The sequence below is a fragment of the Mustela nivalis genome, assembly GCF_964662115.1.
Source record: "Mustela nivalis genome assembly, chromosome: 7".
In the NCBI taxonomy this organism is placed as follows: Eukaryota; Metazoa; Chordata; class Mammalia; order Carnivora; family Mustelidae; genus Mustela; species Mustela nivalis.
Genome location: NC_139026.1, coordinates 87,172,546 through 87,200,024, shown reverse-complemented (window position 1 = coordinate 87,200,024; position 27,479 = coordinate 87,172,546). Strand labels below are relative to the sequence as shown.

Below are 27,479 nucleotides of genomic sequence, written 5' to 3'. Positions count from 1 at the left end.
CTAATAGTCTATTTAACTATGGTATGTTTCTTGGATCTTAATTATCACCACGTTAGAACTACTTGTGTACTTCCATATTTAGTATGGTTTTCTTCCATCTTCCCTTTTTGTTTAGTTATTTGGGGGAGGGGTGCAAAAGAAGGTCTGAAGATAAATTACTTGAACTTGAAAAACCATTTTGCATGGCTCTATTATTAAACCTCTTTTTTATATTAAAAATATCACATTTACCTAAGCCATTTTAAGCATCATTCCCATCTTCTCCCCTACTTTATCTGTAAAGGAATTAGAGATGTTGAAACTTCCTAGAATGTGGCAGAATTTAATATACTTTGAGAGAGGGGCTGGGAGTAATTTTCCATTAAATACTTCATCTCAACACAAAATCCGCGATGTAAGTGTTGGAGAAAACCTACATTGGTGATTTCAACTGTAATATGAGGTTTAAGCAATATAAAAATCATCCAATTCAAGTTCTTTTTCTTGCCTTCTCCCGCCCCCTCCCCCCCAACCCCACCCCATAATGGATGCTCGGCTGACTGTTTTTGCACAGTCTCTTTGTCTGAAGGATGCAAACAGTCTATGGATGCTAGGGAAAAGGGGGTGGGGGAGAGATTACCTCATCCCATGTTGCTTGCACCAATCACCACTCTCCTGTCGTGGCTTCTCCGGGCAGATCGAGGGGTCTGGACCAACAGGAAAAGGCCCCAGCCCATCCCCATGGTGACCGAGTTGTATATAGGGAGCCGCATCCGCCCATGTGCCGCAGGTTCTCTTACATCGACCGCCTAAGAGTCGCGCTGTAAGAAGCAACAACCTCTCCTCTTCCTCTCCGCCATCTGTTCGGCAGACGCAAAGCAGCAACCATGGTAAGAATCTTCTTTCTCTGGCTCTTTGTGGCCATTGGGTGGGGTCAGTCCCGCAAGATCTACTTAGAAAACCTTGAGCCCTTTTTCCTTTACAATTTCTTTGGCTAAGGGTAGCCTTTATGCTTTGTGTGCGAGGTTTAGCTGTGCTGCCCCACATCCTGGAGCCCGGCCGCCGCCGCAGTACGGGGTGCAGGAGCCCAGCCAGTACTGCGCCCGGGCGCAGCACGACCGTGGGGAAGAACAAAGGCGGCACAGAGCGAGTAGTTGTTATCTGAGACCTTCCGAGCCGCCAGCAGTCCATCTGTCGGTGACGAAAGGGTCGTGGCGTTGTCTGCCTGGCCCCAGCGTCTGTGCGCACGGTATTCGTGTGACTCGGAGAGGCTTTTCTTCCTGGCGTTGTTCCCAGGGGGAGGGAGAGAAGAACTCGTCCAAAAGGACCCGAGCCCAGTGGGTGTAGCTGGGAAGGAGGGAGGGGGGCGGGAAAGCACAGGGAGAAAGCGGAACCTTGGGTTAGTATAAAAAGATCCCTCCCCGGTTCTTTGGCATTTTAGAAGGATACCCGTATATTAGCGGGGACAAAATGGTTAGTTTCTGCTGGAGCCCCTGGCAGCCCGCGTCAGGGCGGCGCAGGGGCGGAGTTGTTTGTTTCTGGCTTCCCGGGCCTTGGAGCCACTGGGCGGGGTTCGCTCTCACTGTCAGAAGACTTAACTAAAAGCCTTTCATCATTGCGGAAATGTAGGCGTTAAAAGGTTTTTCATTCACTGTTAAAACTTAGATGAAATATTTTTTTCTTGAGATGCAAAATCACAGTTCTCTTGACAAGCCCTTTAAAGTCTGGTCTGTGGCCACCCCGCCCTTACTGACTGGAGTGTGTGTGTCTTTGTTGTCTGTCCGTCTGTCCCGTCTCAGTGTGCTAGGCGTACGCACGTCCGTCCAGCAGGAGAAAAGCCCACTTTGGAGAGCCAGGGTACCCTAACGCCCAAAACCCAAGGAAACGCCCTTCCCCACCCCCACCCCCGCCTCCGCCCATATGTCAGTGACTAGACAATGGGTAGACAATGGAACTTATAGCCATAAAGACCATAGAGAAGAAAATCTCTTATTGAACGTGATAAGTATGAATATTCTGTGGTGAGTAGACAATCTCAGAATGAAAATACTATTTTGTTGTTTCAAATAAATATTTCCTTATCCTTTCACCCGGGCTTTTATTCTTAAGTAGATCCTCTGATATTTTTCTAATTTAGGAACAGTTGTTTTAAAGATACTAATAATTTTTCAGTCTTTTGCAGTGGAGAAGATTCTGGAAAGACTTCTTTTTAAGTAATGAAAATGCTGCAGACAAAGAACTATCCTCTGTCCAGCTGTCTTTTGTTCTAGTGCATCTACATTAATTCATTTTAATGTAGGCATATGGTCCCAGCCGGGGTCAGAGAAGGAAAACTGGCAGAATAGCACAATGAGATCATGTAGGCAGTTTCTGGAAATAGAACTTACTCTGTTAAATAATGTAGCAGACAGAACAGGCTGGTACCAGGCACAGCAAATGCAGCAATGCAGGAGGCAGACCTTGTTTAGCTTCCAATCCCCTAGTACTAATGGATTCTGCAGATAGACTGCAGAGGGGTGTGGCATCTAGCCTCAGCTGCAGCGCAGATGTCCATGTTAAAATTCCAAGTCAAATGTAGAAGAAATTCCTCATTTAAAGGAAAGCAGTAGTAATACTGATTCCAATCAATTAATGATTAAATTTAACTTACTTCATTTCACAAAATCTGTGCTTTAAATATATTTTAAATATAAAAAATTTCTATTCAAGCATGACTGGAAACAATGGGCTTGAACATGGGTTAAATAGCGCCACATTATTATTCAGACCACACCCATCTGCAGCATTTGTAGCAGGTGCTTTTCCTTAATAATTTCTATTGAATTAGGGATAATCTCAAATAAACTTGAAGAATACCTGTATATAATTAGAATTATTTTCAAAAATTTGCTGAAAAATCAAAATGCTAACATAACCTAATTTTACAATTTTCTTTTTTTCCTTCCCACAGCGTGAGTGTATCTCCATCCACGTCGGCCAGGCTGGTGTCCAGATCGGCAATGCCTGCTGGGAGCTCTATTGCCTGGAGCATGGCATTCAGCCCGATGGCCAGATGCCAAGTGACAAGACCATCGGGGGAGGAGACGACTCCTTCAACACCTTCTTCAGTGAGACGGGCGCTGGCAAGCATGTGCCCCGGGCCGTGTTTGTAGACCTGGAACCCACAGTCATTGGTGAGTTGGCCTCTGTAACCTGGTGAGCTCCCCCCGGGGGGGTCTTGGACAGGAGGTCTGTCTTGGGGCCCCAGGGACCCTGTGAGGTTGAGCAGGCTTGTGCAGGTGGTGAGTGATGGGGGGCTGCTGTGTTTGCCTTTTCCAGATGAAGTTCGCACTGGCACCTACCGCCAGCTCTTCCACCCTGAGCAGCTCATCACAGGCAAGGAAGATGCTGCCAACAACTACGCCCGAGGGCACTACACCATTGGCAAAGAGATCATTGACCTTGTCTTGGACCGAATTCGGAAGCTGGTATGTTTATTCCTACAAAGTAAATAATGATCCTAAGGAAGACACTTGAAATAGGTTCTTTTCATCTCAGACACCGAATTAAAGTGTAATGGAGTGAGGTAAACTATTCCTTTATAGTTTTTCTTTAAAAATCCAGTTAAAGCATGAACTATTTGGTGTCATGTAAGTAGGAAATGCTTAGTAATTCTACGAAGGTCTCCATGTAAGCGTTTCTTGTCAAAATAAGATCTGTATTCTTGGACTTGTATGAAAAGTGACAATATATTTACTTGGGATATGTTGCAAAGAGCAGTAATCCTACGTTTTCTCTATTTCTTTTTTCTACCAGGCTGACCAGTGCACAGGTCTTCAGGGCTTCTTGGTTTTCCACAGCTTTGGAGGGGGGACTGGTTCCGGGTTCACCTCCCTGCTGATGGAACGTCTCTCTGTCGATTATGGCAAGAAGTCCAAGCTGGAGTTCTCCATCTACCCAGCCCCTCAGGTTTCCACAGCTGTAGTTGAGCCCTACAACTCCATCCTCACTACCCACACCACCCTGGAGCACTCTGATTGTGCCTTCATGGTAGACAACGAGGCCATCTATGACATCTGTCGTAGAAACCTCGATATCGAACGCCCAACCTACACTAATCTAAATAGGTTGATAGGCCAGATTGTGTCCTCTATCACCGCTTCCCTCAGATTTGATGGAGCCCTGAACGTTGATCTGACAGAATTCCAGACCAACCTGGTGCCCTATCCCCGTATCCACTTCCCTCTGGCCACCTATGCCCCCGTCATCTCTGCTGAGAAAGCCTACCATGAACAGCTTTCTGTAGCAGAGATCACTAACGCGTGCTTTGAGCCAGCCAACCAGATGGTGAAATGTGACCCTCGCCATGGTAAATACATGGCTTGCTGCCTGTTGTACCGTGGCGATGTGGTTCCCAAAGATGTCAATGCCGCCATTGCCACCATCAAGACCAAGCGTACCATCCAGTTTGTGGACTGGTGCCCCACTGGCTTCAAAGTGGGCATTAATTACCAGCCTCCCACAGTGGTGCCCGGTGGAGACCTGGCCAAAGTCCAGCGAGCTGTGTGCATGCTGAGCAACACCACAGCCATCGCTGAGGCCTGGGCTCGCCTGGACCACAAGTTTGACCTGATGTATGCCAAGCGTGCCTTTGTTCACTGGTATGTGGGGGAGGGCATGGAGGAAGGGGAGTTTTCTGAGGCCCGTGAGGACATGGCTGCCCTTGAGAAGGATTATGAGGAGGTTGGTGTGGATTCTGTTGAAGGAGAGGGTGAAGAAGAAGGAGAGGAATACTAAAGTTAAAAATGTCACAAAGGTGCTGCTTTTACAGGGAAGCTTATTCAGTTTTGAATATTGAAAAGTGCTCTGATCAGTTAATTTGTATGTAGCAGTGTATACTCTCATATACAATTACTGACCTATGCTTTAAAACACAACGCTTTGTTACAGACCCAAGCTGTCCATTTCTCTCATGGGTTTGAATAAAGTATTCCCTGTCTTAAATGGATTCAGTCTTGTATCTTCTATTTGGGTGTTTGAAATTCATGTATTTAGTTCAGTATTATGAAGTGACTTATTTTAAATTTTAGTATATTATAAAACTTAATCATAAAATACAAAATAACAAAATTGCCACATCCATGCTCTTAAATTTTAACTCCACTATGTTACTTAAATTGCTAGTACTCTTTTTAGAATTGATAATTTACTAATACACAGCCAAAGGTCTGGTTACCTGCCAAGTCTCATATGACAAAATGGTGACTATTCCAAATGCACTATCATGTCTTAAATTTATTTTCATGCATTCTCATCTTGGCATGTGTCTAGTGCCATGATGTTTCCTCTGCCCAGGATTCTCTGAACAAGTCTGCTATCCAAGCAATTGCTCCCTAGTTATTTACTTCTTCTTCTTCTTCTTTTTTTTTTTTTAAGATTTTATTTGTCAGAGAGAGAGAGAGAGAACACCAGCAGGCAGAGGCAGAGAGAAGCAGGCTCTCTGCTGAGCAAGGAGCCCGATGTGGGACTCCATCCCAGGACCCTGGGATCATGACCTGAGCGGAAGGCAGCAGCTTCACCAACTGAGCCACCCAGGCGCCCCAGTTCTTTACTTCTTTACAAACTTAATTTCAGCTAAATGTCATAGTAGAAAAGCCTGATATATTTACTCACTCTAATGTGTTGTATGTCTGAATTTTAACTCTCCAAATACATTATTTCGATACGGGCAAATAACTTCAAAGAATAAAACGAACAGTGCAGTTGTAGGCATCAGCACCAACATAGGGAGAGGAACAGTTCTTGGCCAATGGTTTCTTCCACAATAGAGGTCTGCTGCCAGTCCAACTGACCAAAAAGCTGAGGACCCAAGGACAGCAAACTGTCTTGTTATCACACCATCTTGTTCTAGGGTAATATCCAGTTGGGATGGAAGTTCTTTTTTCGTATTTATAGCCTATTTAATCTGTTTTTCCTTTGACACTGCCAACAAAGGGGTGTAATACTATTATAGTTACTGGAATCTGAGTTTAAGTTAATGGAAATAAGGAAAAATAAGAAATAAGCCAAGATCAACTAGCTTTAAAGCCAATCCAATACTGCTCAGCAGTTTAGAAGCCAATGTGAATAGATTTTGGGGTGGGGGGGAGTAAAAGTCCTCACTAATTCAGATAAAAAAACAATGTGGAAATAAGATCAAATGTAAGTTTTTAATGTGCATTCTCAGCACATAGCAAAATATAAGGAATATGATAGATGTATGTACAATAATTATTGGTTGAATGAGTAAAGTGTAGCATAAAAGAGATTAAGTACCTTTTTTTTCACTTTTTTAAGATTTTATTTATTTATGTATTTGACAGAGAGAGAGACAGGGAGAGAGGGAACAGAAGTAGGGGGAGTGGGAGAGAAAGAAGCAGGCTTCCTGCAAAGCAGGGAGCCCAATGCAGGGCTCGATCCCAGGACCCTGGGATCATAACCTGAGCCGAAGGCAGACGTCCAATGACTAAGCCACCCTGACGCCCCAAGAGATAAGTAAGAAGTAAAAAAATAAAAGCCCTACAATCCTAATTTTAATTGTAAATAACAATATGCATTTGTTATACATTTTCTATTATGAAAAATTCTATAATTTTGTCCACTGAAAAGGCTGAGGACCAATTTAGGAAAGAGTACCTCTACCACTTAGATGGTGGTCTTTATTTTTTTATTTTTTTAAAGATTTTATTTATCAGAGGGAGAACACAAGCAGGGGGGAGTGGTAGGCAGAGGGAAAAACAAGCTCCCAGGTAAGTGGGGAGCCTGATGCAAGGCTCAATTGCAGGACCCTGGCACCACAACCTGAGCCCAAGGCAGACACCTAATCGACTGAGCCATCCAGGCGCCCGGTTGGTTTTTATTTTTTACTTTTTTAAAGTTTAGGGTTTTTTTTTTTTTTTTAAGATTTTATTTATTTATTTGACAGAGAGAGAGAGACAATGGGAGAAGGAACACAAGTAGGAGAAGTGGGAAGGGGAGAAGCAGGCTTCCTGCTGAGCAGAGAACCTGATGTGTAGCTCGATTCCAGAACCCTGGGATCGTGACCTGAGCCAAAGGCAGAGGCTTAACCCACTGAGCCACCCAGGTGCCCCAGATGGTGGTCTTTTTTTTTTTTTTTTTTTTTAATATTTATTTATTTGACAGAGAGAGATCACAAGTAGACAGAGAGGCAGGCAGAGAGAGAAAGAGAGGGAAGCAGGCTCCCTGCTGAGCAGAGAGCCCGATGCAGGACTCGATCCCAGGACCCTGAGCCGAAGGCAGTGGCTTAACCCACTGAGCCACCCAGGCATCCTGATGGTGGTCTTTAAATACCATTTTCCACTAAAAGGAATCACAATGTTTTAGAGATGTTCAAGCCGGGAGCAGGAAATATGCAAATTCAGCCCCAAATATTTTCTCATTCCAGAAAGCAAGGAAGATAATCAAAGACAAAGTTATATCAAAGGGATACAGAAGTCTAGTAGAGGAGGCTCTCATTGATGGCACAAATTGAGCACTGAAAATAAATAGTGACTGCAGTGGGTTGAACCATATAAAATATGTTAAAACCTGTGAGCTCATGTATTTCAGTGTGATTTAAAAAAACAACTGAAAGCAGGATACAGTTCCTCAAAAATACTGAACATAGATCTATGATCTCAGAATTCTACTTCTGGGTATATACCCAAAAGAACTGAAAGCAGTGACTCAGACAGGTATTTGTGTACCTGTGTCACCGCAGCTTTATTTACTATAGCCCAAAGTCAGAAGCAACCCTAACACTCATTGACAGATGAATGGATAAGCAAAACGTAGTATGTCCATACAATATAATATTATTAGCCTTAAGAACTGAAATTCTGACACATATGAAAACATGGATAAACTCTGAAAATAGTAAGCTAAGTAAAATAAGCCAGATATAAAAGGACAAATATTATCTGATTTTATTTACATGAAGTACCTACAATAGTCAAATTCAGAGAGATGGAAAGTATAATAGTGGTTACCAGGGGCTAGGGAGAAGGATGTAATAGAAAGTTATTGTTTAACAGATACAGAGTTTCAGTTTGCAATGATGAAAAAGTTCTTGAGGGGTGCCTAACTGGCTCAGTCAGAAGAGCAAGTGACTACACATGATCTCCTGGTCATGACTTCAAGTCCCAGGTTGGGTACAGAGATAACTAAAAAAGATACACTTAAAATTTTCTGGAAATGAAAGGTGGTGATTTTGTACAACAATGAGAATCTATTTAATGCCACAAAATTGTACTCTAAAAGGGTTAAAATGGGGTGCCTGGCTGGCTCAGCCTGTAAAGCATGCAACTCTTGATCTTGGCATTGTAAGTTCAAGCTCCACACTGGGTGTAGAAATTACTTAAAAAATAAAAAAAAAATCTGGGGCGCATGGGTGGCTCAGTGGGTTAAAGCCTCTGCCTTCGCTCAGGTCATGATCCCAGAGCCCTGGGATCGAGCCCTGCAATCGGGCTCTCTGCTCAGCGAAGAGCCTGCTTCCTCTTCTTTCTGCCTGCCTCTCTGTTTACTTGTGATGTCTGTCAAATAAAAATAAATAAAATCTTAAAAAAAAAAATCTTTGGGGTGCCTGGGTGGCTCAGTTGTTCAGCTTCTACCTTTGGCTCAGGTCACGATCCCGGAGTCCTGGAATCGAGCCCCACGTTGGGCTCCCTGTTCATCGGGAAGCCTGCTTCTCTCTCTCCCCACTCCCCCTGCGTGTGTTCCCTCTCTTGCTGTGTCTCTCTCTGTCAAATAAATAAAATTTTAAAAAATAAAATCTTTTTAAAAACTAGAAAATAAATAACTGAAAGGGTTAAAATGGTAAATTTTACGTTATATGTATTTCACCACAGTTTAAAAAACAAAGTATAGGGGCGCCTGGTTGGCTCAGTTGTTAAGCATCTGCCTTCTGCTTAGGTCATGATCCCAGAGTCATGGCATCAAGCCCCACATCGAACCCCACATCGAGCCCCGTATCAAGCCCCCCTTGGAGCCCCACATGGAGCCCCACATGGAGCTCCACATCGGGCTCCCTGCTCAGCGAGAAGCCTGCTTCTCCCTCTCCCGCTCCCCCTGCTTGCTTTCCCTCTCTTGCTGTCTCTTTTTGTCAAATAAATAAAATCTTTAAAAAACAAAACAAAACAAAGTATAAACCAAAAACTAAAAAATATGGATATAGTCTATTGACTACAGAAACATGTAATTGTATTTCATAACTATAATAAAGATTTAAATCAAGGTGGAAAAAAATCTCTAAAAATTAAAAACAAAATGAAACAAATGAATTTAACCAAGTATCAAGTTGTAGCTTAACTACAGAGAGAATTCAGAATTATTTCACCTGACTTTGACACAGTAATTTTTTTTAAGATTTTATTTATTTATTTGACAGAGAGAGGAAACACAAGCAGTGGGGAGTGGGGAGGGAGAAGCAGGCTTCCTGCTGAGTGGAGAGCCCAATGTGGGGTGATCCCAGGATCCCAGGATCACGACTGGACCTAAAAACACCTAATGACTAAACCACCCAGGCACCCCAACACACAGTAATTTGATTGTATAGCCAGAGAGATCTAACCTAAAAAAAGGAAATCCAAAAAAATAAGCTATCTTCAGTAAACATACTAGAAATATTATAGTTTTGAAATTATATGTAAATAATATATAAACTAAAGATTTATTAATGTATTCGTATATAAAACCCTCAAAAGTTACATTATACAGGGGTGCCTGGGTGGCTCAATGGGTTAAAGCCTCTGCCTTCAGCTCGGGTCATGATCCCTGGGTCCTGGGATTGAGCCCCACATTGGGCTCTCTGCTGAGCAGTGATCCTGCTTTCCCCTCTCTCTCTGCCTACTTGTGATCTGTCTAAAATCGTGAAAAAAAAAGTTACATTATACATATTCAAGAAAGTGGATGAGTTTTAAGTAGAGATATGGGAAAAGAGATATAAAAATTCTAGAGATGAAAAATATATCTGAAATTAAAAATATACCAAATGGGCTTAACAGTACGTTAGTCACCACAGTAGAAAAGATTAATGAATTGAAGATAAACAATAAAACTTATCCAAAATTTAATACAGAACAAAAATAAACTGGGAAAAAAGAATAAATAGATACTAAATAGGACATAAACAGAAGCAGACTGAAGATGACTCAGCATTTTTAAACAGTTTATAAAGCTTCTGTAATGAGGTCTTAAACTTTTTGTATCATATTTTCTCAATTACAAATTGCTTTCAGGGCACCTAGGTGATCAGTCTGCCTTCACCTCAGGTCATGATCCCAGGGTCCTGGAATACAGCCCCAAGTGAGGCTCCCCGCTCAGCAAAGAGTCTGCTTCTCCCTCTCTTTCTGCCCTTCCCTGCTGGCTCAAGCAGGCTCTTGTGCGCGCGCGCACTCTCTCTCTCTCTCTCTCATTCTTGCTCTCCCAGATGAACAAATAAAATCTTAAAAAAAAAAACAAATTGCTTTCAACATAGAGTACAGTGCTACAGATAAATTTACAATAAAAATTTTTGAAGATTTTATTTATGTATTTGACGGACAGAGATCACAGGTAGGCAGAGAGGCAAGCAGAGAGAGGAGGAAGCAGGCTCCCCACAGAGCAGAGAGCCCAATGTGGGGTTCAATCCCAGGACGCTGGGATCATGACCTGAGCCGCAGGCAGAGGCTTTAATTTATTGAGCCACCCAGGAGCCCCTAAAGAGGTCTTTATAACATTAGAATTACATAATGTTAAAACTTTGGTTTTTTAAAATTTTTATATATATTCATTTTACTTTATTTTTAATTTTGGTGAATTACACATAGCATAAAATTTGTCATCTTAACCATATTTTAAATAGACAAATCAGTATTAAGTGCATTCACATAGTTGTGCAACCAATCTCTAGAACTCTCTTCATCTTGCAAAAGTAAAACTCTGTATGCGTTAAATAACTTCCCTATTCCCCCTCCCCCAGCCTCTGGCAAACACCATCCTACACTCTGTCTCCATGAATTAGACTATTCCAGGAACTTCAAATAATAGAATCAGATATTTGTCTTTTTGTGACTAGCTCATTTCACTTAACATAACATCCTCAAGTTTCATCCATGTTATAGCATGTGTCAGAATTTCCTTTCTTTTTAAGCCTGAATAATATTCCACATTGTATATACCACACTTTGTTTATCCAATCATTTATCTGTGGACATTAGTGTTGCTTCTACCTTCTCGCTATTGTGAATAATGCTGTTATGAATATGGGTATATAAATATCTCTTTCAGACCCTATTCCTAATTATCTTATTTATATATGCAGAAATGGTCATATGGTAATTCTACATTTAAATTTTTGAGGAACTTCCATACTCTTTTCCATAGAGTCTATATGTGTTACATTCCAACAGTGTACAAGTGTTCCAATTTCTCCAGATCCTTGCCAACACTCGTTCTTTTCTGTTGTTTTGTCTTTTGATGATAGTCATTTAAGTGGGTATGAGGTGGTATACCACTGCGGCTTTGATTTGCATTTCCCTGATTGGTGATGTTCAGTATCTTTTATTTTTTTAAAGATTTTATTAATTTATTGAGAGAGAGAGCATGAGCTGAGAGAGGGAGAAGCAGACTCAGCAGGGAGCCTGATACAGGCCTCAATCCTAGCACCTTGGGATCATGACCTGAGCCAAAGCCAGACACCTAACCAACTGAGCCACCCAGGCACCCCACTATCTTTTATTTTTTATTTTTTTATTTTTACTTATTTGAGAGAAAAAGAGAAAGAGAGAGAGTATGTGTGCAAATGGGAAAAGGGAGAGTGACAAGCAGATTCTGCGCTGAATACAGAGCCCAACACAGGGCTCAATCCCAGGACCCCAAGATCAGACCCTATCAAGCTAAATCAAAGTCAGATGCTCAACTGACTGAGCCTCCCAGGTGCCTCATGTTCAGTATCTTCTAATGTGCTAACTGGCCATTTGGATATCTTCTTTGGAGAAATCCTTTGTTTACTTTTTTTAGTGTAATAATTTTTTAATTGGTGTATAATTAAAATATAACATTATATTAGTTTCAGGTGTACAACATAATGATTTGATATTCATATATATTGCAGAGAGATCACCACAGTAAGTCTAGTTAATATCTGTCACCATATATATTTAAACATTTTTTTGTAAAAAAAAATTAGGCACCCCTAATTAAAATGTTTTTATCTTGCTATTTAATCGATGAGGCTCTAAGAACTTTGAGATAATTAAAATGTAAAAGATTAAAAATTGACAACAAAGTAAACATTTTTGTTGATACCATTATATAAACTTTATAGTTCTCTCTATGTATTAATCCCTTCATATTAAAAAATAAAAAGTAACAGTGGTGGCTATGATATCTATCCTATCCTTTTTTTATCTTTAACTAGAATGTAGCTTTTGGCCTTAAGACATTATAAACAAAAAAATACATAAGTTTTGGGGCACCTGGGTGGCTCAGTGGGTTAAGCGTCTGCCTTTGGCTTAGGTCATGGTCTCAGGATCCTGGGATCAAGCCCCACATCAGGCTCTCTGCTCAGCAGGGAGCCTGCTTCCCTTCCTCTCTCTCTCTGCCTGCCTCTCTGCCTACTTGTGATCTCTGTCTGTCAAATAAATAAAATCTTTAAAATAAATAAGTAAATAAAAATACATAAGTTTTTATCAATATATGGAAAAACACATATCAATATAGAAACTTCTGGGGCTCCTGGGTGGCTCAGTCAGTTAAGCGCCTGCCTTTGGTTAAGGTCATGATCCAGGGTCCCGGGATCAAGTCCTGCTTCACGCTCTCTGCTCAGCAGAGAAGCTGCTTCCTGTTCTACCACTCCCCACTGCTTGTGCACTCTCTCTCTCTCATGCTCTCTCGCTTAGACGTGTGCATGCTCTCTCTCTCAAATAAATAAAATCTCTTTAAAAATATAGAACTTCTATATTATTTATATGTTAAGAATTTTTATCAGAAAGCATGTCGAATTTTTTAAAGATTGTTTGTTTATTTGAGAGAGAAAGTGCTTGTGCATGTATGCACACATGTGAGCAGGGGGCAGAGCAGAGGGGGAGGAAATAGAACAAGCAGACTCTCCACTGAGTGCGGAACCTGACAGAGGGCTTGATCCCAGGACCCTGAGATCATGACCTGAGTGGAAACCAAGAATTTGTCACTTAACCAACTGAGCCACCCAGGTGCCCTGAAAGTATGTTGAATTTTATTAAATGTCTTCAAAAATATTTGGAGATTGACATCATTTTTCTTCTTCAACATATTATGATGAATTATTTTATTTAACTTATTATTTTTTTAAGAGAGGGTAGGGGAGTATAAAGAGAGAGGGAGAGAATCTTCAGCAGACTCGATCTCACAACCCTGAAGTCATGAGTTGAGCCAAAATCAAGAGTCAGATCCTTAACCAACTGAGTCACCCAAGGGCTCCTATGATGAATTATTTTAAAATCTTTCCTAATGTTAGATCATCATGGCATTTCCAGTACAAAAAACTAATTTATAGTGATTATTCTTCTAGTATGTTGCTAGATTCTGTCTAATAATGTGAATTTTCACTCCCACCAGTAGTGTATGTTAGCATACTGCTGAGTCTTATGTTATTTTTTAATATAGACTGTGGCATCACACCACAGCACATAACAGAAAGGGAAAAAAGTGCGTGTCTGGGCAAGTAGACCTTTGATCATCAAACTCAATTCAGAGACAGAATTTAGAGTATCAAAATCAGTTCATTCTTGATGGCTAGAAGTGATGAGAACAGATATCTTTGTCTTGTTTCCAATCTTAGGGAGTATTGAATATTTCACTATTGAGTATAAAGTCGGCTGTCAGTTTTTCATAGATGTTCTTTATTGGATTGAGGACATTTCCTTCTATTTGTAGTTTGCTGAAAGTTTGGAGTTTTTTTAAATTAATGGATGTTGGATTTTGTCAAATTCTTCTTCTGCATGCATCTACTAAGATGATCATATGGGTGGTTTTTAATTCTTGTACTCATATGGTGAATTTGATTCATTGCTTTTTGAGTATGAAACCAAAGACAATCTACCATTAGCACTTTCAAATTTCTAACCATTTCTCTCATTCCTGTAGGTACATGGTATTTCTCCTATCAAGAAATAAAGTCTATTCCTCTCTCTATAAATCTTCATTGGCCTTATGATTGCTTTGATTAATAGAACATGACAGAAGGAAGCTGTGCCAGATTCAGGTCAATCTCTTAAGAAGCCTGGCAGCTTGTTTTCATTCAGAGAGGTCAGGTGAAAAACAACCAGGGCACCCTACCCAAGAGCCACCAAATAGACCCCAGACCTGCAAATGCCACTATCGCCCCAGCTAAGATCCCAGCTGAATGCAACTATGGGAATGAGCCAGATGACACTCTGTGAAACAGAGGAGCTGTCCATGACCCATGGAATCATGAGAAATAATAGTTGTTTTAAGTCACTAAGTTTTGGGGTGGAATGATAAACAGCAACAGATAACTGAAACAAAGTTACACATACATCTTGAGAAAATATATACAGTTTTCATCAGATTCTCTAAAATGATTAAAACCACCAGAGAAATTAAGTACTGAAGATTATTTGGGAAATACCTCATAAATACCCTTTTTTTCAGTGTTTTTGGTAGATATTAATAGCAGTGTGCTCAAGATTATAATCTTTTGACTTGAGTAAGCAGAGTAAAGGTATTGAATTTGGCCATTAAATGAAAAGTCATATGCTTAGCAATCTAAAGAGACTGACAACCTATGGTAAAAAATGTGAAAACATACTGGACCATCTCTTCTCCACTCTGAAGTAAGTTTAGGTGGTATTTTAGGGCTAGACCAAAATGCTTCACAAAAAATTATATGCAAGAACATGCTGAAAATATACAACCAAAAGTTATACAAAGGGAAATGAACAAAAGCAGACCCAAAATTCTATACCATAAAATATGGTAAAAAGTGTGTGCATATATGAACCAGCTGGATGTATTCAACTACCATCAAAACTATCATCAAAACAGCCATCATGGGAAGTCAATGTGATATAAAACTGAGTTAGAGCCTATCCCCACAGAGTCTAAATAAAAAATAACTGAGACATAGAGCATTGCTTCCATTTGGTGAATGGGGTGGGGTAAGGCAGAGGGTTTGAAAGAATATGACAATACTGTGGGCCATTAGTTTTAATCCAGTAAAAGATGAAACAGATCAGAAGGGTAGAAGATAATATAGCAAAGAGAAGCTAACCCTGGGAAAAAGAGCTTAAGGAGATCAGGCCAGAAACTCAGAAATAGTTCAAAGAGAATGTTTCAAGTACCTGGGCAGAGGCTTGCTAGGCAGAATGTCTGACTTGCATGTTCCCATATTTCGGGAAGCAGCAGATTTTTTCTTTCTTTCTTCCTCTCTTTTTCTCTTTCTTTCTTTTTTTTTTTTTTTTTTTTAGATATTTATTCATTTATTTGACAGAAAGATAGAGAGAGAGATCACAAGTAGGCAGAGAGGCAGGCAGAGAAAGGGGGAAGCAGGATCCCCGATGAGCAGAGAGCCTGACGCCTGGCTCGATTCCAGGGCCCTGAGATCATGATCCCAGCTGAAGGCAGAGGCTTAACCCACTGAGCCACCCAGGTGTCCCATAGAAAGCAGCAGATTTTCAAGTGTCCATGTTATTGAAGGTCAAAATATACAAAGGTCTGACCTGGAGAAGAAGGCAAAACCAAGGATTCTGGGTGGCATTAAAAGTAATCCTTGCTATAGAATATCATAAAAAGGCCCAGCCCAGTGAGAATTTCCTGGAAAGCAGACCAAATGAGTTAAATGCCAGAACTCATGGAGAAACCCTTGATGATGAAAAATAGGAAAATGAGGTGAGAACTAAAATTGCTGATCGGTTGGAATGCTACACAGGAGAGATTAGACCAACAAGCATTTGAAGAGAAACAGTGAGGGTCAGAAATTTGGGTGCACTTAAGCTGAGTCCCTCTGGCTTAAGATCTCTCATAAGGTTTCAGTTGTTGGCCAGGGCTGCAGTCAATCTGAAGGCCCAACTGAGGGCAGATTCGTTTCCCTCCTCATTCCTCTGGTTGTTGGCAGAATTCATTACCTATTTTGAGAGCCTCAGCTCCTTGCTGTTCAACTGAGGGCCTCGGTTCTTTGCTGTCTATTGGCTGGAGCTCTGCAGTTCCTTAACACATGGGCCTCTTCAAAGGGTAGTATGCAACATGGCAACTAGATTCCCTCAGAGCAAGTAAGAAAGAAAGCAAAAGAGAGCCCCCAAAACAGAAGTCACAGTCGTTTTGTAACCTACCTCAGAAGTGACATCTTTTTATTTTTGCTGTAGTCTATTGGAAAAATACTAGATCCAGCCCACAGTCAAGGAGAAAGCATTTACATAAGGACATGAATATGAGGAGAAGGAAAAATGGGGACCATCTTAGAGTTGTGTATCATAATTACTCAGCTCTAAAAATTCTATCCCTGTTTTTAATTGCTGCAAATGTCAGATTCCTGGGAATAATGATCTCATTGGCCCAGTGTGGGTCAAGTCTTCTTCTGTGGGTTGATCAGCCTTGACTAGAAGGGGCAACGAATATAAGCCATTTCTAGAGAATAGGAAATTGTTGTAGGCCTGTTAGCCACATGAAAATGTGTTACAAAGACACACTATCAAGCTATTATTAGAACTGTGTAAAAGGGGCGCCTGGGTGGCTCAGTGGGTTGAAGCCTCTGCCTTCAGCCCGGGTCATGATCCCAGGGTCCTGGGATCAAACCCCATGTTGAGCTAGCTCTCTGCTCAGCAGGGAGCCTGCTTCCCTTCCTCTCTGCCTGCCTCTCTGCCTACTTGTGATCTCTGTCTGTCAAATAAATAAAATCTTAAAAAAAAAAAAAAAGAACTGTGTAAAAACTAAAAAGATTAATTTGAGACTGAGTATTGGGAAATAAAGCTATGGCATGTTTTCAATCAGTTTCATGACTGCCTTATTCTCTAGAGCTAAAGGGAGAGAGTAAGCATCATTTTATCACCTGTAGATACAATTTAATGGGATAATTTAGATAAGTCTTGTCTAAGCAAAATTGCAAGACTCTCAGAACTATGAAGGAAGAGGTGGGGAAAAAAATGAAGAAAATAATGGCTATAGTAGAAATAAGACAAGTAAGGAGAAATTTCAAATGAAAAAATCACTTGATGCCCTTGAAACTCAAGGCATCTCAAAGGTAAATAGAAAATCCTCTTTGGGGCATCTGGCTGGCTCAGTCAGCACAGCATGTGACTCTTGATTTCAGGGTTGTGAGTTCAAGCCCCACATTGGGGGTAGAGATTAGTTAAAATCTTTGAGGGGCGCCTGGGTGTCTCAGCAGGTTAAAGCCTCTGCCTTCAGCTCTGGTCATGATCCCAGGGTCCTGGGATTGAGCCCTGCACTGGGCTCTCTGCTCAGTAGGATCTCTCTCTCTCTGCCTGCCTCTCTGGCTACTTGGGATATCTCTCTGTGTCAAATAAATAAAGAAAATCTTAAAATAAAATAAAATCTTTGAAAAAAAGAAAAAGAAAGAAAATCAGCTTTGCTGACATTGATACAATATTTACACAAATGTAAATAACTTAAGGTAGATTTGAGTATCACTTCTTTTCTTCAATTGTTTTCTTCTTCTTCTTTTTTTTTTTTTTTTAATTCTTCAGGGCATTCTGTTCTCAGTAATGATAGAGTATCTTGTTGTAGGACAAACCTGCAGTAAAAAACAACTGGAAAATATGGACAAAATTTAAAATTTAAAAATCTAGGAGATTCTGGCTGACTCAGAAGGGGATGTGACTCTTGATCTCAGGTTCATGAGTTCAAGCCCCAATGGGGTATAGAGATTACTGAAATAAATTTAAAAACATAAAATAAAAATAAAAATTAAAAATCTATGCATAGGAATCAGAGAGCTACCAAGCCAGCTAAAATCTCAGACAGAAAAGAAGTGCAAAGAGGTAAATCTGACATTTGATGCCGCTTTTCCTCTCAAGGCATTAGTGATTCAAAGGAATAATGATAGTTTGAGAAGCTGAGCAGAAAGCAGTAGCTAAAGACTGAAAACTGGTCTACCTGTAGTCTTACAGAGCATGGTGGGGAAAACTGGATGTTCGGGACCTACTACGATTACAGAACTTTGGTAAACTCCTTTACTTTTAGTTTGGACCCCCAAAGGCCTACAACTTGCGGCACTTGGGTGGCTCAGTGGGTTAAGCCTCTGCCTTCGGCTCAGGTCATGATCTCAGGATCCTGGGATCAAGCCCCACATCAGGCTCTCTGCTTAGCGGGGAGCCTGCTTCCCCCTCCCCGCCCCCCCCCCGCCTGCTTCTCTGCCTACTTGTGATCTCTCTTTGTGTCAAATAAAGAGACACAGCCCTTTACCTTAGAAGAGACCAGCCCTTATAAATACCAAAGCTCAGCTTCTCATCAACTCAATCTCTCATTTGATTAAGATGGTCTAATCTTACCCCCACTGACTGCCAGAAGCAAAAGTAAACTCTTGCTAGAGAAAGATAATACCATCCAGGGCCTAGAATTCTCTCTTTAATTTTTCATAAACCACTTTCAGTATTAAACAAAAATTTTACCGGTTTTCCACAGACAAGATAAAATGACAAAAACTGAAGCACTACCAAAGAATAGAAACAGATTCATAGAAGAGTCAGATACTGGAATTATCATGCATGGGCTTTCAAATAAGCATAATGAGGTATGCCTGGCTGGCTCAGTCAGTAGAGAATGTGACTCTTGATCTCTGGGTCATGAGTTCAATTTCCATGTTAAGTGTAAAGAATCACTTAAACAATTAAAAAAAATAAAAATAAAATAACCATTATGTCACAATAGCCAAACTATGGAAAGAGCCCAGGTTTAGGAAGTTAAATGACAAGATAGAGAAATTCAGCAGAGGAAGCTGTATGAAATATAAAATGAAAACTCCAGAACCAAAAAATAATCACATGAAGTCAACAGGACTAAATAGCACATTGGACACATATAAAGAGGTAATTAGTGAACTAAAAGACAGGTCAGGGGGGCGCCTGGGTGGCTCAGTGGGTTAAGCTGCTGCCTTCGGCTCAGGTCATGATCTCAGGGTCCTGGGATCGAGTCCCACATCGGGCTCTCTGCTCAGCAGGGGGCCTGCTTCCCTTCCTCTCTCTCTGTGATCTCTTCCCTTCCTCTCTCCTACTGTGATCTCTCTCTGTCAAATAAATAAATAAAATCTTTTTAAAAAATAAAAAAATAATAAAAGACAGGTCAGAAGAAATTATCCAGACTGAACCGCAAAGACAAAAAAAAAAAAAGAAAGAAAGAAAGAAAAATACAAAAAAGAACATAAAATACAGATGAGACACTGTAAAAAAAAAAATTTAATACACACCTAATTAGAGATCCAGAGACAAGAGGGAGACAATGGGATAGAAATAAAATTTGAAGAGAAAATCACCAAAATTTTTCCAAAAGTAGTGAAACAACCAGAGTCACAAATATGACAAATTCTCTGAAATAAAGCAGAACAAATACAAAGAAAAGCATACTTTAGGCATGTCATAGTGAAGTTGCTAAAAACCAAAGATAAAGATAAAATCTTAAACTCATTTTCTTTCTTTCTTTCTTTCTTTCTTTCTTTCTTTCTTTCTTTCTTTCTTTCTTTCTTTCTTTCTTTCTTTTTTTAAGTGAGTTCCATGCTGGGCATAGAGCCCAAGACAGGGCTTGACCTCACAACCATGGTTCAGTCAGCACAGCTGAGATCTAAGAGTCAAATGCTTTCAGGGAAATTCAAATCAAAATGACAATGAGATACCACCTCACATCACACCAGTCAGAATAGTTAAAATTGACAAGTCAGGAAATGACAGATGTTGGCAAAGATGTGAAGAAAGGAGAACCCTCCTACACTGTTGGTGGGAATGCAAACTAGTGTAACCACTCTGGAAAACAGTATGGAGGTTCCTCAACAACTTGAAAATAGAACTACCCTATGACCCAGCAATTGCACTACTGGGTATGAACTCCAGAGATATAAAAGTAGTGATTTGAAGGGGCACCTGAACCCCAATGTTTATAACAGCAATGTCACAATAGCCAAACTATGGAAAGAGCGCAGATGTCCCTTGACAGATGAATGGATAAAGAAGATGTGATATATATAGATATATAGATATATATATATAATGGAATAGATATATATATAATGGAATATATATATATGATGGAATATATATATATATATATATATGATGGAATATTATGTAGCCATCAAAAAAAATCTTGCTATTTGCAACGACGGGGATGGAACTAGAAGGTATTATGCTAGGTGAAATAAGTCAATCAGAGAAAGATAATTATCATATGATCTCACTGATACGTGGAATTTAAGAAACAAGGCAGAGGATCAAAGGGGAAGAGAGGAAAAAATGAAACAAGATTAAACCAGAGAGAGAGACAAACCATAAGAGAATCTTAATCTCAAGAAACAAACTGAGGGTTGCTGGATGGGAGTGGGGTGGGAGGAATGGAGTAACTGGGTGATGGACATTGTGGAGGGTATGCGTTGTGGTGAGTACTGTGTATTGTGTAAAACTGATGAATCACAGACTTGTACCCCTGGAGTAAATAATATATTATATGTTAATAATTTTTAAAATAAACTTTAAAAATAAATAAATATATTAATTAATTTTTTAAAAGAGTCAGATGCTTAACCATTAAACTGATAGAACCACCCATAAAGATAAAACCTTAAAAGAAGTTGTGGGGGGTGGTTTGGTAGAGGGACAAATCTTCAAAAGAACAATAGGGCTAATAGTTAGCTTCTCAACAAATTGTTGGAAGCCAAAAGATAATGGAATATGTTCAAAGTGGTATACGAGAATAATGGCCAAAATAGAATTCTACACTCAGTAAAAACAGTTCTTCAGAAATGAAGACAAATTCATATATTTTCAGACAAATAAAAACAGAAAACTTGCCACCAGTAGACCTTCATTCAAGGAATACCAAAGGGAGGGGCGCGTGGGTGGCTCAGTGGATTAAGCCGCTGCCTTCGGCTCAGGTCATGATCTCAGGGTCCTGGGATTGAGTCCCGCATCGGGCTCTCTGCTCAGCAGGGAGCCTGCTTCCCTCTCTCTCTCTCTCTGGCTGCCTCTCTGTCTACTTGTGATTTCTCTCTGTCAAATAAATAAATAAATAAAACTTAAAAAAAAAAAAAAAAAAAAGGAATACCAAAGGGAGTTCTACCAAAGGGAAAATGATCCCAAATAGAAGGATAGATATGCAGAAGGAAATTAAGAGCAATAAAAAGGGCAAATACGGGGGCACATGGGTGGCTCAGTCGGTCAGGTGCCTGCCTTCAGGTCAGGTCATGATCCCAGGGTCTTGGGATCAAGTCCCACGTCAGGCTCTTTGTTCAGCGAGAAGCCTGCTTCTGCCTCTGCCTGCTTCTCCCCCTGCTGTGCTCTATCTCTATCAAATAAATAAATAAAATCTTAAAAATAAATAAATAAAAATTAAAAGGGTAAATATGAAGGTAAATCCTGGTAAATAATAAGAGCTTACATTTAAGGATATGTGAGAGCAGATAAAAACAAAGAATTTATGGAATGAAAACTTTCTGTGTTTATATATTTTCCTATTCTGGACTCTTGATGTAAATGGTATCATACAGCATGCAGGCATTTGTAACTGGCTTTTTTGTTTTTTTAAAAATCAACTTAAGTAGATATATTTCCATTTCATTGATCCAAATGGTTATAGGAAATATCAGTAGGGCATGAAATTTTAGAATACAGCAATTTCTTTGCATTGTTAATTGATATATAATTCATATGCTATAAAACTCATCCTTTAGTGTACAATTTAAGTTTTTAGTATAGTCACCAGGTTGTGAAACCACTACCACCATGGAATTCCAAACATTTTTATCATTCATCATGCTACAACAAAAAAAATCCCCAAACTTCTGTATCCATTAGCAGCCATTCCCCAATTACCCCTGACCCCAGCTCATGGCAAACACTAATCCATGTTTTTCTGTTTCTATGGATTTGCCTATTCTGGAAATTTCATGTAAATGGAACCATTCAATGGGCAGCTTCTTTCACTTAGCATAATGTTTTCAAGGTTCACCTATGTTATAACATGTATCAGTACTTCATTTCTTTTTATTGCCAAATAATATTCAATTGTATCGGTATACAACATTCCCTTTATTCATTCATCAGTTGATGGGCATTTGGGTTGTTTCCACGTTTTGGCTACTATGAATAATACTATAAAGGATAGCAGAATTTGCTACCCCAACACATGTCACTTTTACACAACAACTGGTTTTTTTTTTTTTTTAAGATTTTATTTATTTAACAGACAGAGATCACAAGTAGGCAGAGAGGCAGGCAGAGAGAGAGAGAGAGAGAGGGAAGCAGGCTTCCTGCGGAGCAGGGAGCCCAATGCGGGGCTCGATCCCAGGACCCTGAAATCATGACCCGAGCCGAAGGCAGCAGCCCAAACCACTGAGCCACCCAGGCGCCCCTACACAACAACTGTTTTGAATTGAAGGCAATAGAGAAGCAGATTAAAAAAAAAGAGAGAGAGAGAGGTCTCTCTGTCCTCTCCCTATTTGCCTAAAAGCAAGACATAAATTTGTACAGAATTAATCACTAACAACCCTAGACTTTTGTCAGCCCAGAGACAGCACAAGAGGACTCTACATCACAAACCTTACTGACCAGTCCAATTAACTTCCATTAGGCTCCCTTATATTTACAATTTGCTGCCCCTAGAGACTCAAGGCTCTCTTCCTTTGTCTTGTCACTTCTCTAAAGATTTATTTCCTTGCTATGATGTTATGTAAGTCCAAGTTCTACCCAAACCTTTGAGTTACTATCCCCGAGTTTCTCCTATGTATATATGAGATATACATGTTAATAAATTTCCATTTTTTTTCTTTTTGTTACAGAGCCCCAGCCAAGAACCCAGAAGGAAAAAGAAAAAAAATGTTCTTCCCCACACAGCTGCCATGAACATTTGTGTATAAGTTTTTATGTGGCTATGTTATTATTTCTCTTGGGTATATAACTAGAAGTGAAATTTCTGAGTTATAGTGTATATCTGTGCTTAATATTCTGTGGAACTGACACACTGTTTTCCAAAGTGGTTGCACCATTTACATTCCTATCAGTAGTGCATAAGGTTCCAAGTTTCCCAAATTCTCTCCAAAACTTGCTATTATTGGTCTTTTTTATTTTAGTCATCCTAATGGGTGTGATGTGGTATCTCATTGGGGTTTTGATTTGCATTTCCCTGATTGTTTATAATATTGAGCACTTTTCCATGTGCTTACTGGTCATTTGTACATCTTCTCTGGAGAACTATATATTCAGATTCTTTGTCCATCTTTTTGCCCTTTTAAAAATTAGATTATCTTTTGTTATTGAGTTAAATAGTTCTTCATATCTTCCAGATACAAGTATATTAAAATATTTATTATTAATATTTATTAAAATATTTGATTTGCAAATATTTTCTCTTTATATTCTGTGGGTTGTATTTTTACTTCCTTGATAGTGTCTTTTGAAGCACAGATGTTTTTAAGTTTGATGCAATATAATTTATCTAATTTTTTCTTTTGTTGCTTACACCTTGGGTGTTGTATCTACTTAAGGCTCTGCCTAACCCAAGGTCATTAAGATTTACTTCCACATTTCCTTATAAGTTTTATCATTTTATCCAAAACATTAGGTCTATAATCCATTTTGAGCTAATTTTTGTGTATGTGTAAGGAAAGGACCCAACTTTATGCTCTTGCATATGAATATCCAGTTGTCCCAGCACTCTATGTTGAAAAGACTATTTTTACCTAATTGATTTGTCTTGGAACCCTTGTCAAAAAAATTAATTGACTATAAATGTTAAAGTTTATTTCTAGACTCTCAATTCCATTCCATTAATCTATTAAATCTATTGTTACATGACTATTGCATAGTCATGATTACTGTAGCTTTTCAGAAAGTTTTGAAATCAGGAAGCAGGAGTCCTCTAACTCTGTTCTTCCTTTTCAAGATTGTTTTGGCTCCTCTAGGTTTCTTGAATTTTCGAATGAATTTTAGGACCAGTTTGTTAATTTCTGTAAAAAAGCCAGCTGTGGATTTTGATAGGGATTACACTGCATCCACTTATCAACGTGGGCAATACCGCCATCTTAATAATATTAATTCCTCCAATCCTTATATATAAAATATCTATATATTTACATTGTCTTTAATTTCTCTCAACAATGTTTTATAATTATTCCATAATTTTAACTGAAATATTATCTATTATTAGAAAAAGTAGTAATTATAATTCAAGTCTCTCAGTCCTTTTACAAGATTTTGAAGAGATTTATTTGTCATACAGAATGAAAAACTTTTAAAACCTTAGCGTATTTCCAATTTAGATTTTCTGTCCCATCCCCATATTTTTTCATTTCTGGACAACTAAATTTCTATCCCATGTTTGGCTAAGTTTCTTATTTTTGTGTGTTCTTAACTTCTCTGAAGAAACACCAGTGTGCTACACACAACATATTCTCTATATTCATTGGGGATACAATTACTTGTTTGACTGGGATGGCTTTTTACATCTGTGATAAGATGCAGGGACTCTCCTCCCCCCCTTGGGTTTATTATTAAGTAGAACATCTTATTCTGCAGCTGTTATACAGAAGAGCATTAAGACACCTTCTGTAGGGGCGCCTGGGTGGCTCAGTGGGTTAAGCCGCTGCCTTCATCTCAGGTCATGATCTCAGGGTCCTGGAATCGAGTCCCACGTCTGGCTCTCTGCTTAGCAGGGAGCCTGCTTCCCCCTCTCTCTGCCTGCCTCTCTGCCTACTTGTGATCTTTCTCTCTGTCAAATAAATAAATAAAATCCTTTAAAAAAAAGGAAAAAGAAAAATTATTTAAAAAAAAAAGACACCTTCTGTAGAATCAGTTAAATGGGGCAAGATATGTTTCTAATTTGTTTAAGAGAGAAAGTTAACTTTTAAAGAATCCTTATTTGATATTCTGAACCTTAAGTTCTTCCAGATGGGTAAGTTAAACACAGCGTAATTTTCTTCCACATATATATAGAGAGAGAAGCAGAATATCTGCCTGCTTCCCCGACATAATCATATGTTGTTTGGTAGAATAAATGCCAACATTCTTCATAACTTACATGGCTTCAGCAGTACATATTTTATAACTCCCAGTTTATGTCTTTAGGGGTATATAAGCTAGTATACTCAGGGCATTATAAATTTCATTAAATTTAAAGAAAAACCTTTCTTGGGACACTTGGTTAGCTCAGTTAGCAGAACAGAAGGCTCTTGATCTCGGGGTTGTGAATTCAAACCCCACTTTGGGCATAGAGCCTATTTATTTAAATAAATAAATAATTTTTTAAAATTAAAAAAAAAGAAAAACCTTAGATAATTCAAAAAACTGTACAGAGTTGGGTTATGGACATTGGGGAGGGTATGTGGTATAGGGAGTGCTGTGAAATGCCTAAGCCTGATGATTCACACACCTGTACCCATGAGGCAAATAATACATTATATGTTAATAAAACTAATTAAAAAAATAAAACATTCATCTCTTTAAAAAAAAAAAAAAAACTGTACAGAACTAGAAGAGCCTGGGTGGCTCAATTGGTTAAACATCTGACTCTTGGGTTTGGTTCAGGTCATGATCTTATGGGTCATGGGATTGAGCCCCATGTTGGGCTCTGTGCTCAGCACAGACTCTGCTTGGAATTCTCTCTCACACACTCCGTCTGCCCTTCCCCATTCTCATGCATGCACATACACACACATGTGCTCTCTCTCTAAAATAAATAAAATCTTAAAAAAAAACCTATACGGAACTAAACATTGATTCTCTTCCTTCTTAAATGAACTATATTGTTTTAAACTTTTATTAATGATAATTAATGAATGAGCACTTCAAAATTACCAGCCTCTCATCTGTTTTTATCTTCCCTTCAAAAACACCAAAGGGGCACCTGGGTGGCTCAATGGGTTAAAGCCTCTGCCTTCTGCTCGGGTCGTGATCTCAGGGTCCTGGGATCGAGCTCCGCTTCGGACTCTCTGCTCAGCGGGGAGCCTGCTTTCTCCACTCTCTCTCTGCCTGCCTGTCTGCCTACTTGTGATCTCTGTCTAATAAATAAATAAAATCTTAAAAAAAAAAAACACCAAAGGTAAAAATCAGCTTCTTCACTACTGACTCAACATAACTGCTATTTCTTTTGAGTTACCAAGTTTAATACCTATGCACAATTATGTTACATAATGTGACTGGTATTTCTACTAGCTGTTTTTTTTTTCTTTAATTCCTCAAAGGTCTTTGGCCTACGCAACTGGGTGAACAGAGATAACATTTACTTAGAGGGAGAACACAGAGAAAGAACACTAGGAGAGGAAAGAAGTAGATTGTGTGCGTGTGAGTACAGGGAGGAAGTAGACATGATAAATCTAGGATGCTTATTTAACATCCTGTTGGAGATGTTGAGTAGTCAGCTGGATATGTGCATCAGGGAATAGGGGAAAGGCCTGGGTAAAAGATAAAATTTGGTGGGGCGCCTGAGTGGCTCAGTGGGTTAAAGCTTCTGCCTTTAGCTCAGGTCATGATCCCAGGGTCCTGGGATCGAGCCCCGCATTGGGCTCGCGGGGCTCTCTGCTCCGTGGGGACCCTGCTTCCTCCTCTCGCTCTGCCTACTTGTGATCTCTGTCTGTCAAATAAATAAATAAAATCTTTATTTAAAAAAAAAAAGATAAAATTTGGTAGTAACCAGTGTATAGATAACAGTTAAAGCCATGAGACCGGATGGGTATATATGTCTTCTTTTAAACTTATGTGACCATTTCTCTAGATCAGTGGTCTTCACGTTTTGCGTGTGTACCACCTAAAATTTTTTGAAAACTACATACCTCTTCAGACATTTTCTTTTTAGAGAAAGAGAGAGAGTATTCATGTGCATGAGGTGGGGAGAGGGAAGAGATAAGGAGAGAGAGAATCTTAATCAGGCTCCTTGCCCAGCCTAGAGCCCAACACAGGACTCTCACAGCCCTGAGATTATGACCTGAGCCAAAATCAAGTCAGACACTTAACCTATTGAGCCACCCAAGTGGCTATCTAAATTGTTCAAGTTAAATTTAAATGGCTAAAAAGAATGTAATTATAAGCATATTATATTTTGACATTTTTTAAAGTAAAACTTAAACCATTTTGTTACATCTAATGGAGTCTAAAGACACAATACCTTTTTAAAAGATTTTATTTATTTATTTGAGAGAGAGAAATAATGAGAACATGACCAAAGGGAAAGATAGAGGGATAGGGACAAGGAGACTCTGCTAAGCATGGAGTCTGACACAAGGCTCAATCCCAGGACCCTGAGCTCAATCCTAGGACCCCGAGATCATGACCTGAGCCATAGTCAGATGCTTAACC

General features: G+C 39.5%; 2 protein-coding genes across 6 annotated transcripts in view; one reads left to right on the top strand and one right to left on the bottom strand.

Moving 5' to 3' along the window:
* The window catches only part of LOC309869697 (uncharacterized protein), a 91,267-nt gene that overhangs the window by 40,015 nt on the left and 23,773 nt on the right, over positions 1-27,479 (bottom strand). For 3 of the 5 annotated variants that reach the window (XR_014314324.1, XM_082741188.1, XM_082741189.1), the window contains exon 3: positions 620-1,326. The exons of 1 other annotated variant lie outside the window; for it this stretch is intronic. Coding sequence is in view for 3 of the 4 variants with exons in the window: in XM_082741188.1 (XP_082597314.1) it covers positions 620-1,326 (707 nt within the window). In the remaining variant the exon portion in view is untranslated. Of the gene's footprint in view, positions 1-256; positions 276-619; positions 1,327-27,479 lie in introns of those variants that run through there. One more of the 5 variants, XM_082741190.1, reaches the window with a different exon arrangement.
* Positions 730-4,962, top strand: LOC309869694 (tubulin alpha-1A chain). Its single transcript, XM_082741182.1, has 4 exons — positions 730-869; positions 2,930-3,152; positions 3,298-3,446; positions 3,775-4,962. The coding sequence occupies exons 1-4, from the start codon at positions 867-869 to the stop codon at positions 4,753-4,755; spliced, it is 1,356 nt and encodes a 451-aa protein (XP_082597308.1). The 5' UTR covers positions 730-866; the 3' UTR covers positions 4,756-4,962.

Bases quoted from the DNA above. Each gene is read 5' to 3' on its own strand.
- LOC309869694 (XM_082741182.1), top strand. The intron at 3,153-3,297 runs GTGAGTTGGCCT...TGCCTTTTCCAG, and splicing joins CCTGGAACCCACAGTCATTG to ATGAAGTTCGCACTGGCACC. The intron at 3,447-3,774 runs GTATGTTTATTC...TTTTTCTACCAG, and splicing joins TGGACCGAATTCGGAAGCTG to GCTGACCAGTGCACAGGTCT.